We start from the raw sequence: 15,417 nt of genomic DNA, 5'->3' as shown, positions 1-15,417 counted from the left end.
CAAATCTTCATTCAGGTCTGTAACAGGAAACCTTCCCCTGTTGATTATAGAGTGTGGCGCCCCCTGCTGGTAACTGCTGTTACTGCAGATACAAACACGTTGAAAGTACCGCTAAACCTGCTGCTGCTGCTGCTGCTGCTCTTTTTCTTCTTCTTGGAGTTTTACAGCCTTGTGGATGATTTGACCTCACTTCACTTTCACCAGGATAATTTCAGTGCTCGGTTGTGACACAGTAACCGTTAGAGGAGTCGTTTATTACTCTGGTCCTCACCAAACTGGAGGCTTTGCAATTGCGAACACCTTGAGGTGTTTTTTTTATTTCTACAGAAGAAGAAGAAAGATCAGACTGTGAATCCGCTGTAGCTGAGCTGGTTTTTCCTTCCCATCGTTCCTCCAGGTTTAAAGGAGATGAAGTCAGTGAGGGAACTACAGGAATGGTGTCGTTCATCGTGTTCCAGTTACTCTAACGTTCACATCAGAGACCTGAGCAGCTCCTTCAGAGACGGACTGGCTTTCTGTGCCATCATCCACACACACAGACCTGACCTCATGTAAGTGGACGGGGACACACACACACACACACACACCAGGGTTGGGTTGGGTTGGGCGATATGGAACAAAACTCAATATAATTATTTTGTCTCTCAAAATGGCGATCTACAATGTAAATCTCAATATTTTGAACTCAAAGTTTCACCAGAAAGACAATTCAAGGTTATATTTGCTGATGCAAAATGCCACACAGGCACTTTGTCATTTATTAACTGCTGCACAAATATGTGCCACTTTTAATTTATTTATTTATTTATTTTTTTTAAAACATTTTTTTAAATCTTCATCCTATAAGGGACAGCATGTGTGAGTGAGCTCTCTACTCAGCAATCCATCTAACGTTTCATACTGTTCTGAGAAGTAGAAAAAGCAGTAGGGCTGGGCGATATGGACCAACATTCACAGCTGGATATTTTTTCTCAAAACAGCGATATATGATATAAATCTTGACCATTTAAATTCAAATAAAGTCTTACTAGCAAGACAATTCTGGTTTCAATTTAGTTTTTTCTCCAAAATGGGACAGCATGTGTGAGTGAGTTCTGTAGTGTGGCTTTTTGAGGGGAAGATCTGGGTTAGGACTCACTCAGAAATCCATCCAACTGTGTTTTTCATGCTGTTCTCAGAAGTAGTGAAAGCAGCAACTCCTAAAATTATTATTTTAATACAAAATATGCTGAAAAATATATATATCGATATTGTAATTTTCTATATCGCCAAAATAGAAAGCTCTCTATATCTTGAATGTTGATATATTGCCCAGCTCTAGAAAGCAGCGACTCCTAAAACAAGTATTTTAATACAAAATAACCTATAAAATAAAAATACATATCATTATAGGCAATGTTGTAATTTTCTATATTGACAAAATAAAAATCTTGATATATCTTGAATCTCAATATATTGGCCAGGCCTATTAAATAAGTTTTTAGGAAAACGTTCTTAGTTCCTGTTTTGGGGTATTTTTTTGGACAAATTTACCACAAACTAACAATAATATTGCTCAATAAAATACTTAATGAATGCTGTAGAGGCCATTTTATCACACTTCTGACATTAGGAGACAATAATTAGTTACCTATATTTTCTCAAAGAAGACAGTGTTTAATTACATAAAAGTTGCATTGCTGTTTTTTTTTCCCATTGTTTTTTTTTACTGAGTTTGTGGTTCAGGAAACTGATGTTCATGACGCTGAACCACTGTCTTAGCAGGTGCTGTCGTTTTGTCTCATATCCTGTGAGTCTATTCTCATACCATGAGGTGTAAATGAAAGAGATATTTAGATCTTTTATTCTTGTGTTTCTGATATTTTGGTCTCTGAAGTCAGACATTTCATTTAGAGATTATTAGTGCAAATGTATCTTGTTTAGAATAAACACCTGAAATGTGTTGTAATGTAAACTAATTGATAAATGTGTCCGTGCTCTCCTGTTTGGGAATCCCTGCCTTAGTCTGTAACAGACTAATCTGTTGTCCTAATCTCTCCTCCTGTCCAGATTAATGGGATCGGTCAGGATTGGTTTTACCTACTTGTCTACTCGCTTATCACTTCATCTCCAGCCTGCAGCTACATTCTGACAGCAGTGGAAGAAATTCAAACGTCAAATCAGTGGGACTGAATTAGTGATGCATAGATTACACCCCTTCACACTTTTTTGCCCCTAAAATCCACTGATTAGATGGAATTACTGACATTAAGGCTTTTAGAGCACTTTATCTAGTTGTTTTTTTTTTTTCAATTTATTTATTTCAATTTATTTATTATATTATTTTATGGCATTAATTTTAGTCGTCCATTGCATTTAGGCTTAGTCTGGTTTTAATCCAATGCTCTAATTTGTGGCAGCCAGTTTTTTTAAATATTTGTTTTATTCATTACTTTGGTTATTTTTAATCTTTTATTATTATTATTTCTTTAATTGCATTTTAATTTCTTTATTATATTTATTATTTTTGATTTAATCATCTTTTATGTTCATATTTTGACCTCTGCCAAGGAGTTTTTTCCGGTGTTTCTTATTTTATTAATCTGTATGTTTATCTGTGAACAGCACGGATTTCAATAAATATTTTTAGGGAATATCCGAAATGGCTTAAAGAACACAAGATTATATATTGGATAGGATCTGGATTAATAGACTGAATGATTCTGGATAAGTTTGAAAAAAAAGTCAGATACGTTTTTAGTTTTTTTTATGAGCGAGGGGACGCAGACATGGTAACAGGTGGCCAAAAAATGCTCCAAAAGTGGCAAAAACGTTGGAAGAAAAGAGTGTAAAGTGACTAAAAATGAAGTGAAGTGTGGCCAAAAAATGGAGAAATAAAGAGGAACCAGGTGGTATGTAATGGAAAAGAGTAACTTTAAAAAGCAAAATGTGGCAAACAATAGTGAAAAAGGGCAAACGTGTGCAACAAAAAGAGGTAAAATGTAGGGGGAAAATAAAACAAGCGTTATTCATTGGGCAAAAGTTAGTTTATTTGGATGAAACGTGGCCAAAAAAATCAAAGAAAGGACAAAAAATGGATTAAAGTGTCAAAAAGAACTTGCAAAAATGGACGAAAAATAGGAAAAAGGGATATTTATTGGCAAAAGGAAGGTGAAGTGTGAAAAAAGTGTCAAAAATGGGACAAAGGAAGTTGCAAAATGGCCAAATGAAATAGGTAAAAAGGGGTTAAAAAGTTTCCCACTGATAATGCAGTGGGCTAGTCTGGACAGAAAATGCTAGTGCTGAATTTTTGTCCCAGTCCATCCCTGTATGGAAACACTGTTTTTGAATAGTTTTCTTTATGATCAGATGATTAAAATCTATCCATCTTCTTCACCTCCCTCTAGTGAGTTCAGCTCTTTGTCCAAATGCGATGCTTTCCACAATAACAAACTGGTGAGTCATCTTGTCTCTGGTTTGAAACATTTTGGTCAAACTTGTTGTTTAAAGTCTGAACTCACCCTCCTCTTCTCTCTCTAACGTTCTGTGTGCATTAAGGCATTCGAGGTCGCAGAAACAAAGCTGGGGATTCCCTCCCTGCTGGACCCAAAGGACGTGGCGTCCTCGGAGGTCCCTGACCGCTTTGGTGTCATCACCTACCTCAGTCAGTACTACTACTTCTTCAGCAGAAAGAACAGAGGTGGGACATGTTTACAGAATTCTACTTATACATGCCACAAAACATAAGAAGATGAGATTATATGCTGTCTTTAGACTGTAGCACCTCCTTTGCACTCTTTATTCTTTTATTGCCTTTTAATCCCTGTCCTCCTTGAAGCTTTTTTAAACCCAAAGTTCTTTAATTTGATTTTTATTTTGGCAGTCTTCAGAAAAAACAACCCATCAGCCGAAAGGGTGTAGGTTGAAGCTAAAGCTTGCCTTATCCACACCTACCCCATCACAAAAAACAAAACAAGGCTCTAGATGCAATGGCACTACAAGGGGGTACTTGAGAGAGAGTGGAAAATTAACAATTGAAAGCATTAAAAATACGAGGTTTTATAATGTTTATTTTTAGTTAAAAATGATTATCACACTGAATATTACCAGCAACCAACAAAAATACACAAGATCACTACAAAATACACAAAAACAACAGAGAAACATACAAAACAACATAAGAAACAACCAAAAACCCACACAAACACACTGAGATAGAAAAATTAAAAACTACCAACACACACAATATGAGAAAAATATACTGAAAAATAAAAATAAAAGATAAACGCTAACAAAATACACAAAATGTGTAATTGTGATAATGCGAAACCTTGACCAACAAGATGGACATGGCAATGGTTCAAGATACATCATAGAACAAATACTGCCACACCTCTTAGTTGCAAAATCTGTAATTGGTGTCAATGCTGGACACACTCTCTTAATTCCAAAAATCACCCTCATACCATCTGACAACATCTTTCCATTCACCTTGCGAGGCAAACAATTTCCAGTGAGACCCTGTTTTGCCATAAGTCACAACGCGTTGTAGTTTTCTGCATAAGAGTTTTCTTCAGCCATGGACAATTGTGTTTGGCAGATCAAACAGACTTTGTATACTTGCTCTAGACGAAGAAACCAAGAAGAAGCTTCACTTTCTGAGCAATGTCGTTTTTATAGAAGTGCTGACACAGTAAACACACTGACAACAAACAATTTAACACAGTTCTCCAGAACTGTAAATAAAGATTGATTGATGGGTTCTAATTATCTCTCTCTCAGCAAGCTGCAGATGTATGCTAGCCTATATTACAGTGCTAAATACATACATACTTAAAATTGTTGCTCTTCTTTCTTATACTTAGTAATGACATATGATTTTAAAAAGCTTTTTAAACTGGTTCATGTTGGTGCTTTGTTTTATTTCATTGTTTAGGCAGTTCCTGCTATTGTTCTACTCATCCTTGGCATATAGTTTTCCTCTTAAATTATATTCCCCTTCTCTTTTCTCTGCCCAACTTTTCTCCCTTCAGCCGTTCCTGCCAAATCGATTTCCTCACACATTTCTGTCCTGAACCATCTCACACGAAGCAGAACCTTTGAGAACCTCAAACCTTCTAAGGTGAATAAAACCTCTCCTACTTTTTCATCTGCTGTGATTGTTACCGCCCGCTTTCTCTTCTTCTGTCAGAACGCGGCTGATACGGAGACGCCCAGAGGAGACAGATTTTCCAACGTGAACCCACGAGCTGTGTGCAGGTTGTGCCTGAGGCCCGTCCACCTCATACAGAGACACGTGGCCGATGGAGAGGTGTACCATCGTACCTGCTTCAGGTATCAGCATACATCAAGCCCCACCCCTTCCTCAAAGCTAGCAGCTTATTGGACAAAATTAGCTCTGATTGGCCTGCAAATATTAGACATACGCATACGCATAAGCATTACTTTAGACTGCTAATTTACTGTAAAATGTATTTTTTGGTCATGTTTAGGCCTGGGCAATATATCTACAGTCAAGATAAATCATGATTAAAAAAAACTGTGAATAAAATAAAAACCCAATGCAACTTTCATGTGATTAAATACTTTTTAATTTTTTTGTGAAATATGGAAAAGTTATTATTGTTTCCTACCGTCAGAAGTGTGATTAAATAGCCTCTACAGCATTAATTAACGCTATTAAAAAATAAATAAAAGGACAGTATTTTATTGAACAATATTACTATTGTTAGTTTGTGCTGAATTTGTTATTATTATTATTATTATTATTGAACAGGCCTGGGCAATACATTGAGATTAATTTTTTGCGATATAGAAAATTACAATATTGCCTTTAACAACATTTCTGAGTGCGTCCTAACCCAGACCTTCCCCTAAACAAGCCACACTACAGAACTCACTCACACGTGCTGTCCCTTATGGGACAAAAAGCCAAAAGTGGCTCATATTGTGCAGCTGTTTGTTAATAAATGTACCTGTATAGCATTTAGCATCAGAAAATTTAACTCAGAATTGTCTTTCTGGTAAGACTTTAAATTATAAAAATAGATATTTATATCGTATATGGCCATATTGAAGAAAAAAATATTGAAATGTGAAATTTGCTTCATATTGCCCAGCTCCAGTCATGTTTTAATGACTTTTGGTGCATTACGTGGCAAGAATAGCAGCTGAAACCCTTATGTCACTCTTGTGTGTTTTAGGTGCAAAGTGTGTAGTATTCCACTTTTACCAGAGTCTTACACACAGGGGAGTGATCCTGGCTCCTTGATCTGCACATATCACATCACAGACGGTAAAAGCTCCCATCAGGACCTGAGTCAGAGGGCTGGAAACACGAACACAGAGCTTCAGGGACAGTACCGCTCCCTGTCTGGAACGGCCATCAGCAGCGTCCCAGTATATAGCAAGAAAACGGACCCAGGAAGAGGGAGAGAGGAGAGCTGTCGTCCCATCCCAGCTCCCAGGAGGATGTTGGAGCAATCTGCAGCTCCTGTTCCTGCACCCAGGATCAAAGCCGTCCACACAGGCGGGAACACGGGTACGATTCACTTTTAGTTTCCTTCACTTTTCCAATCGTTAGTTCTGACCAGAGCGTGAACTTTTTTCTGGTCCTCTTCTTTGCAGATGGTTTGTGCAGTGCAAATAAATCTCCATCGAGATCATCTCACAGGTGAGTGCTAGGGATGTCCCGATGCAACTTCTTCACCTCCAACCCCACAGCAATATTAAAGCAAAAAGTATTGGTTGATATCGATATTGATCCAATACAATATCAGCACGAATCATACATTTCTTATTTTGTAGCTTGGAATCTTAGAAAAATGATGATCAAGTGATATTAGTCAAACAGAGAACAATAGTCAGCAACATGAGAAAAACTGACCCATTTATTATTAACCAATGGGTTACATAGTAGGGGTGTGCATTGCCATGAATCTGACAATACGATTCACGATTTGCATATTACGATACAATTAATCCCGATACTAAACAATACGATATACATCGCAATATCAATAATTACAAATTTCACCTTTACAAAGGTCAAAATGGTATGAAATACAATTTATTTCTTTTTTTTTTTTTTTACTTGCGAGAAGTAAAATCTACCTAGTTCAAGCACCAATATCAAAAACAAGTAGTATGTGACCGGGCATTTACGTGCTATGCATATGTTAACGCAATTAAATGTTTTTTTTTTTTTTTTTTTTATTAAAAAACACAATTTAGGATCGAAACGATAATCACGCAGTGAAATATCGCAATATTTTGCCGAATTTATTTTTTCTTACACCCTTAGCTGCATATGTTTTAACCTTAAACATAAGAATATTCTACAACTGAATAACATTAATTTATATGGACCAATTTCTTCCAATACAGTTTTTTTTTTTTTTCTTTTTATCAGACCAATATTGATATTGTATCGGAACATCCCTAGTAAGTGCAAATACAACCTATATCAGGTTTACGACTAATCATTACTACTCATCGCTGATTTTAGGCTTCCTCATTCTTCAGGACAACAGAAAGCTTTGTTCTTTCTCTTTTTCTTCTTGTCACATCAGAACTTTGTTCTGTAAAGTCCTTGAAAGCTATCGAATAATGTTGACATTGATTCTGTAGTTCAAATATGTCCCTTTGTATCTTTTGGAGAAAAAAGCAAAAAAAAAAAGCTGATCTTTGATCTCATTGAGCGGTTATAAGAGGTACTGTTACTGCAGCTCGTAAACATGTGAAGTCGTGACTGGTGTTTGACAGCAGCAGAAACTCTTCTTTGTTTTAAATCAGGCCCAAACAGCTCAGCTCTAAAAGCAGATATTCTTTAGTAAGTAAGTAACATTTATTTCAATAGCACCTTTCAAAGGCAAAAAGCCACAAAGTGCTTCACAACACACTTTAAAAGCAAAAAACAGTACACACTGTATAAAAGGCCATGACAACATAAAATCATAGCAGCCCAAGAGTAGCTAATTAAAAGCTTGAACAAATAAATAAGTCTTAAGTTAGCTTTTGAAGGTGTCAACAGAGTCAATAGAACGCAGAGAGAGCAGAAGATCGTTCCAAAGCCTGGAAAGCTCTGTCTCCTCTGGTTCGAGAACGATTGCGAGGATCCATCAGCAGATTGTGATCCACAGACCTCAGAGCCTGAGCAGGGGTGTAAGGCTGGATCAGATCACTGATGTATGAAGGAGTCTGACCCTGCAAGGCTCTGAAAGCTCGAGCCAGAATGTTAAAATGTATCCTATAAGACACTGGAAGCCAATGGAGTTCTTTTAGAACAGGGGAAATGTGAGTCCTCCTATTTGTACGGGTCAGAATTTTGCTCTAGTTGCAGACGAGACACCTCCTTCTTGTTCAGACAAGAAAACAAACTATTACAATAGTCTAAACGTGAAGACACAAAAGCATGAATGATGAGCTCCAAATCATTCTGTGACACCATTTTCCTGAGTTCCTTAGTTGGAAGAAGCGGTTCCTCGTCAGCTGCTAAACCAAATAAATCCATAAGGAGTCCATTAAGAACAAGAGTTTATAGCTTTTCTTCTGCTGTCATCACTAAACTTCATCTTTACAGATTATTCTGATCAAACCTGTTCAACCCATTTCATATCTTCCTCTTCTTCATCAGCACCAGCCCTAAAGTCCAATCCAACCATCCATGGATGGCCATCGTTCATCCCGGCCCGTGGACGCAGCTTCCTCCGGCACCTCCTCCTGTTCCAGTTCCTCGAACCAAACGAGTTTGTGACGCACAGCAGCCGTGGCAGCAAACCACGATTCCCTCTCCCAATCCGTTCGAAGAGGAAGAGGCTGGAAAAGAAGCTGCTGCCACCCAATCAGAGGCCGAGGCTGTGGTTTGTGCCCGTAGTGATGAAGAGAGTCACTCTGATCCTCAGCAGTTTAAAGCAGAGAAAGATGATTCCACAGATGTGGGCGGAGCTTGTGGTAAATTCACAGGAAACGGCAATGATCCTTCATCCAATTTATCCAGAAGTCTCTCTGTGCCGGCCATCATATTTGACCACGTTCACACCCACTCTGATGTTAAAGAGGAACAGGAAACGCTCTCGTCCTGTCAAAGTAAGGTACGATGAGTTTACTCCAAATAGTCCATGGAAAACTTTTTACCTAAAGATACAATAAACTTTTGAAGGTTTATTTGTATCTGCTTCAACTTCTCTTATTTAGAAATTAGACTTTGAAGTTTGTAAACAAATTTAAGAGGAGTTTTTTTTTTTGTTTTAAGTGAATATGGTCTTTAAATAAAACGAAGTGTATAGATTTAATTTCAAACGAATGAATAAAAAATAGATGAAAAAGAATAAACAAATCTCAACAGAAATCTCTATAAAATGAAAAAAAAAGTAAATTTCAATATCATACACATTTGATTCGCTCGACAAGGGATAGGAAGAAGCCTAGTCACGTCCCACTATACCCCCGTTCTTCACCACTAACAACTGCAAAATCCAATAAAATAAACTAAATTGACAATACAAATAAATACTTTATTTTTACTTCTTTATTTATGTACATTTATAAAATATATTCATACTTAGTTTAATCGTTTATAAAGATTGCTCCACAAAACCACCCCACAAATGGAAATACACATACTTTTTAAATTAGTCTGAGCATACTTTTGTTTCAAGTTTAGTTTCCCTCTAAAGTTATCATTTTGAATGTGTTAGCATGTGTTTTTTTGTACTTGTAATTTTTTATTTTGAATTATACAGTGTTTGTGTGACTGATATTAGTTTGTGTTTATGAGAAAAGCTGTTTAACGTCCGAGTTCTCACGTATTCCCACGCTGTTTCCATTTTCAGGGATCCTGCAAGGAAAACCCGTTCAATCAAAAACCTGCGATGGCAAAGTCAAAGACGTTCTCGGATCTGTTGTCCAGTCGAGGTCCGGCTCCCGGCCACGGTTTCCCTCTGATCAAAAGGAAGGTAGAGTGAAAAAAAAAAAATGCTTCTCACTTTATCTTTCTAAGTAAACCCTGATAAACGAACAGATTATGGGTGGTTGGAGTGAGTTCTGCTTTCTCTGCAGGTTCAGACAGACCATCTCGTTCCTACGGAGAACCTGCAACTCCAACTGAGTGAACTGCACAAACATCTGGAGGCTGTGGAACAAAGAGGAATTGAGCTGGAGAGAAGGCTGAGGGACTGTTGCTATGGTAACACCAAATTGCATCGCACGTCACTATGTAAACATCAAATTGTTAACCTGCTCTCTGTGTTAAATGCTATTTTTCACCCATCTCCATTTGTTTTGAGGTGTATTTTCCCAAACTCGCCTGTTTTCCAGAGTTTTAGCCTCTGAAAAGTCACTTTCTGAGCAACTCCACACAAACAGGCTGATTTGTGGCCTACTTATGCATATTCATGAGTGGGCGTGTCTATAGACTGGACACTGACTTCCTCCTCCCCGCACGGTGACGTAGGGCCAGAGGACGGCCCGCCCTCCTTTTTTTCGCAGCTTTTTACTTTGAAACTGGCAATTTGTGTAAAACTTGTTCTATTCACCTGCTGATTACGGAAGAACTAAACAAGCTACAAACATTTTTTTCTGATGAAAGCAGAGACTTTAATCTTTCAGAATCTGGTGTCAGAATTCAGATTGTCATACTACATTTCTTCATTCCACAAAATCTCTTGTATTTAAAATTTCAGATCAAGACAAAGAAGAAATGCTGACCGAGTGGTTTTCTCTTGTTCATCAGCGTCACGTTTTGTCGTACAAGGACACGGAACTAGTTTACCAGTAAGACAACTCCAGCGTTGTATTCCACACCTATTAATTATTTTAAAAAGTATGTTTACTTAATGTTAGTCATATCTGTTGTCGTCTAGATTAAAGCAGCAGAAACTGGATGACAGACAGTCTGATGTGGAGTACGAGCTGAGGTGTCTCCTCAATAAACCTGGTCTGTATGAATCACAAAAAAAAAAAAGAATAAATTCAGTTTTTCAACCTTGGGGTTTAAATGGGGGTGCCTAATATCTTTAGTAATTTATATTAAAAAAAAAATTACTAATTAAAATAATGTTTCATGTTAACATCATTTTAATTATTATTAATTTTCAAATTAAAACCCCAACTGCATTCTATACATTCACTTTCTCAAATATAAATCTAGTTAAAATAAAATGCAGTCTAAAGAGAAAAAGAAACGCAATGTAACAAACATAATCAAGAAGTAATTCAAGAAGAAGAAAGTCTGTGGGGTCGCCAGAAATTTGTGACATTAAAATGGGGTCACGATCCGTAATGAAGTTGGCAACCACTGAAATAAATAAATAAACCTGGTCTGTTTGCATCACCAAAAAATCTATATAAATAAATGAAGTTAACTGGAAAAGAATATTATTTATATATATGCATCACAGAAAGATCTATATGAATAAATTAACATCTCTCCAAAATATGTGAATAAATCAATTAGAATAAATAAACCTTGTCTGGATTCATATATATATATATATATGTATAATGATGAGCTCTTAAATCAAAAGCTGCTGCCTTTAAGGACCTTTCTTAATGAGTTGGTTATTTTATATACACTTGTGACATTAGACGGAGATCTCTGCTGTGAAGCTTTTTGAGTTGATTTTGGAATCCTAAAGTATCTGATCTGTTTCTCTGTTTTTTGGCAACTCTCTCTCTCCCTCAGAGGGCGAATGGAGCCGGGACGATCGAGGGCGAGAGCAGCAGCTGATGGAGGAGCTGGTGGCCGTCATTGATCAGAGGAACCAGATCATCAACAGCTTGGATCGTGACAGACAGAGGTATGAAATGGGTTAGGGTCTTCACTCTGGTGTGGTTTCACTGATTCTTCTTCTTCTCCACAGGGAGCGAGAGCAGGACGAGCCCTGGGACGGAAGAGTGACGAACAAAGGTGAGAAATGGCTTTTTTTTATATTGTAAAGGTAAATGTGTGTGGATAAGTGTTGTATCTGGTTGTTTTTGCTAAGGTCTTTCTGTAGCTTTTCCATTCATTTTCTTCATGTGTTTGAATTTTTATTGCTGCCGTCATGAAAGAACTTCTCCATTGTAGGACAGATATAGCATTGTTGTGTCATGTCTTGCCTTCTCTTGTTCCTTCATGTTGTCTTGTATCTTGTTGCGTGTCATTGTGTCCATGTCGTGTCTTGTGCCTTTATTTGTCTTTGTCTTGTAATATCTTGTCTCTTTTCTTGTTGTTTCTTGTCTCATCTCGTCCAGTCTATTTTGTTGTCTTGTCTTGTTTTTGTCACGTCTTCATGTCCTTGTCATGTCTTGTCTTTTTTGTCGCATCTTGTTTGGTCTCATGTCTTGTGTTGCGTGATGCCCTTTCTCGTCGCGTGATGTCATTTCTGCCAAAGTGTCTTGTTGTCTCAACATTTTGTGTGTCCTGTCTTATTTAGTCTGATCTTGTGTCTTGTCTCATCTCTTCCCTACTTTTTTGTTGTCTTGTCTTATGTTTTGTCGCGTCGTCTCGTATCTTGTTGCATGTCTTTGTGTCATAATGTCCTTTTCATGTCTTGTCTTTATTTTTCTTATGCTTTGTTGTCTTGTCATTTGTCTTTGTCTTGTCTCTTCTGTTTGCATCTTGTTTTGTCTCATGTCTTGTGTTGTGTGATGCCCTTTCTCATTGTGTGACGTCATTTTGCCAAAGTCTCTCAACTTTTTGTGTCTTTGCCTCATCTTGTCCCATCTTGTTTAGTCTAGTCTTGCCTTGTCTCATCTCGTCCCTACTTTTTTGTTGTCTCGTGTCTTTGTGTCCTTGTCATGTCTTGTGTCTATATTGTCTTGTCATTTGTCTTTGCCTTGTCTTGTTGCATCTTGTTTTGTCTCATTCTTGTGTGATACCCTTTCTCATTGTGTGGCGTCATTTTGCCGAAGTGTCTTGTCTCAACTTTTCGTGTGCCTTCGTCTCATCTTGGTGTCTTGTTCAGTCTGGTCTTGTGTCTTGTCTCATCTCGTCCCTACTTTTTTGTCTTGTCTTGTATTGTCTTGTGTTTTGTTGTCTCATGTCTTTGTGTCCTTGTCATGTCTTGTGTCTTTACTTGTCTTATGCTTTATTCTCTTGTCATTTGTCTTGTTTTGTCTCATTCTTGTGTGACGCCCCTTCTCATTGTGCAACGTCATTTTGCCAAAGTGTCTTGTTGTCTCCACTTTTCTTGTGTCTTCGTCTCATCATGTCTCAGATTGTCTCATCTTGTTTAGTCTGGTCTTGTGTCTTGTCTCATCTCGTCCCTACTTTTTTGTTTTGTGTTATGTTTTGTCGCGTCGTCTCGTATCTTTACTGTGTCTTCGTTTCGACATATCTCATCTTGTCCAGTCCTGTGTCTTGCTTAGTCCTGTGCTGCTGTCTTGTTGCCATCATGTCTTGTTGTATCAGGCATTTCAGGATGTCTCGTGCTTCAACACACCCGATTGTGAATAGTAGTTCATCACATGATGAATCGTTCTTTGGATTCAGGTGTTTTCGTGGACATTTGAAACCAGCGGGACAGCGACTCTCCGGGACCGTTTAAATTGTGATTTTTCTCTTCAGTCTTTCAGAAACGAGATCCGAAAGAGCTGAAGAAGTCAAAAGGAAAGTTTAAGCCAACAAAAGTATTAAAACTCTTGACTCACAAAGCCGGCAGCACCAAGGAGTCGACAGAGAAGAAGAGTTGAAGATTTACCAGCGTCATCAATGCACCTGACTCCACCCTGTGTCAGCATTATTTAACCAGTATCATTGTAGTTTGTGCTGTTAACTGTAAGTTTGTACAGATTTTAAAATATTTTACTATTAAAGATGTTTTATTTTGAGCTGCTGGTTTTTATAGATCATACAAATAAAGTAAAGATCGGTGATAATTTTACATTGGCTGAATTGTTCATTCAAGGGACAATTTCTTCATTAATGCAGCAATCTAAAAACACCATATGGAAAAACCAAACCAATAATGATAATAAGCATAAAACGTAGAAAAAAATATATATAATAGAAAAAAAAGTACAGTTAATTAGAATAAATTAATTATAATCATACAAAAAGACTAGATGCAGTAGAACGTACAAGATGTTATACAAAACAATAGGCACATTATGAGAATTAATTAAATAAAAGTCCATTCTACAGTAGAAAAAGCTTTATTAACTTATTTTTAATTTAAAAGTGATGAGTCTGATGTGGAATAAATATAAAAGATTGAAACTGGATCAAACCTGTGGGGAAATATTAATGAATTATTTTCTATTTGTATATAATTCATTTTCAGGTTGGTGTGTTTTCATCTATCAAATTAAAAGAAGGAAAAAAAAAAAGGTTTTGTTTTTGGCACGAAAAGTTAAAAAGAACATTGTATAAACATATATGTTTTATAAATTTAACATAAGTATCAAATTATATAATTTTCAATTTTATCTAGGAATATTTGAAATAATAAAATCTGTCATTTTATAGCAGATCAAAATGAAAGTGGTTAACTTCTTGAATAAGCCTACATTCTGAGTGAACTTATCCTTTAGTAACACCGTAAGTTGATCATTTAGAGAGTAAAAGCAGAGCTGTCTATGATAAGTGCTGTAAACGTACGGCCGGAGAAGAAAGAAAAGAAGTGATCAGACCTCTCTCTCTCTCTCACTGCTTCTACACATGCACACACACTGATCCCTGGTCATCGCATCAGTGGAAAGATAAAGTGATGTAGTGACCAAAAAGCACCACTTAGTGAAAAACAGTAGCAAAAGCCGTAACTCCATAAGTATATCAGAGCCTTTGGTCATGTGACTGCTGTAAAGTGAAACGTTCTCCAGGTCACATGACCCAGCCAATGACGGTCCGTCTTCTCCAAACTTACATGGGCGGTATTTCAAGAAGGAAGCCCCACTCGGAACATTGATACCGTCAAGCGCTGTATATTGGCCTGAGGAATCATTTAAAATAATTCATATGCGTCAACTCTATAGGTCACAAAGTCTGTGGTGTGGCTTTAAGGAAGATGCCAAATTTAATCTTTTTTGGCATATTGTATTTCTATTTAAAATCAACCTCTTCACACTCACGGAAATCTCGCTATCTTTCAGTTCTCGCGCATGAGGTCAAAGGTCAACAGCAAGTCTGACAGAGATTTAGATAATTTTTTCCCCAATGGAGCAATGATTCTTTGAAAAGAAAATTGCGAAAATGTGGCATTGGTCTCTAAGGTAGAATGTCAAGTTAGCTGCTAAAGCTAATGCTGCACACAAGCTGAACATTTTTAAAAGTGCTCGGATTGGCTGAAAGTGACATCAGCAAAGACCCCTTGTCACCTCCTCGAGCCTGAATATGTATAATCTATCTATTAAAGCAAGGAATATCTGTCTGTCTGTGTGTGTGTTCTTCAAATATTTCTGTGAATCGGGCTTGATTGACCTGAGACTTTCAACATGGCTGCTGCTTAGTTCAAAGGT

At 37.2% G+C, this 15,417-nt stretch overlaps 1 protein-coding gene across 2 annotated transcripts; it reads left to right on the top strand.

The window, feature by feature from the left end:
• Positions 1-95: 95 nt before the first annotated feature.
• LOC114468592 (MICAL-like protein 1) lies at positions 96-13,683 on the top strand. 2 transcript variants are annotated; one of them, XM_028455578.1, is made up of 15 exons: positions 96-551; positions 3,387-3,435; positions 3,538-3,679; positions 5,013-5,101; positions 5,171-5,313; positions 6,183-6,520; positions 6,607-6,652; positions 8,615-9,071; positions 9,813-9,935; positions 10,039-10,165; positions 10,662-10,752; positions 10,842-10,915; positions 11,663-11,777; positions 11,841-11,887; positions 13,529-13,683. In XM_028455578.1, the coding sequence occupies exons 1-15, from the start codon at positions 409-411 to the stop codon at positions 13,651-13,653; spliced, it is 2,109 nt and encodes a 702-aa protein (XP_028311379.1). In that variant the 5' UTR covers positions 96-408; the 3' UTR covers positions 13,654-13,683. The 2 variants fall into 2 exon arrangements, with proteins under 2 accessions (XP_028311379.1, XP_028311378.1); XM_028455577.1 differs by having other exon boundaries at positions 10,039-10,195.
• Positions 13,684-15,417: the final 1,734 nt, after the last annotated feature.

This window comes from Gouania willdenowi, chromosome 8 (assembly GCF_900634775.1).
Source record: "Gouania willdenowi chromosome 8, fGouWil2.1, whole genome shotgun sequence".
In the NCBI taxonomy this organism is placed as follows: Eukaryota; Metazoa; Chordata; class Actinopteri; order Blenniiformes; family Gobiesocidae; genus Gouania; species Gouania willdenowi.
This window is presented reverse-complemented; position numbering and strand designations above follow the sequence as displayed.

Bases quoted from the DNA above. Each gene is read 5' to 3' on its own strand.
- LOC114468592 (XM_028455577.1), top strand. From the start codon at position 409: ATGAAGTCAGTGAGGGAACTACAGGAATGGTGTCGTTCATCGTGTTCC. The intron at 3,680-5,012 runs GTGGGACATGTT...TTCTCCCTTCAG, and splicing joins CTTCAGCAGAAAGAACAGAG to CCGTTCCTGCCAAATCGATT. The intron at 9,936-10,038 runs GTAGAGTGAAAA...CTTTCTCTGCAG, and splicing joins TCCCTCTGATCAAAAGGAAG to GTTCAGACAGACCATCTCGT.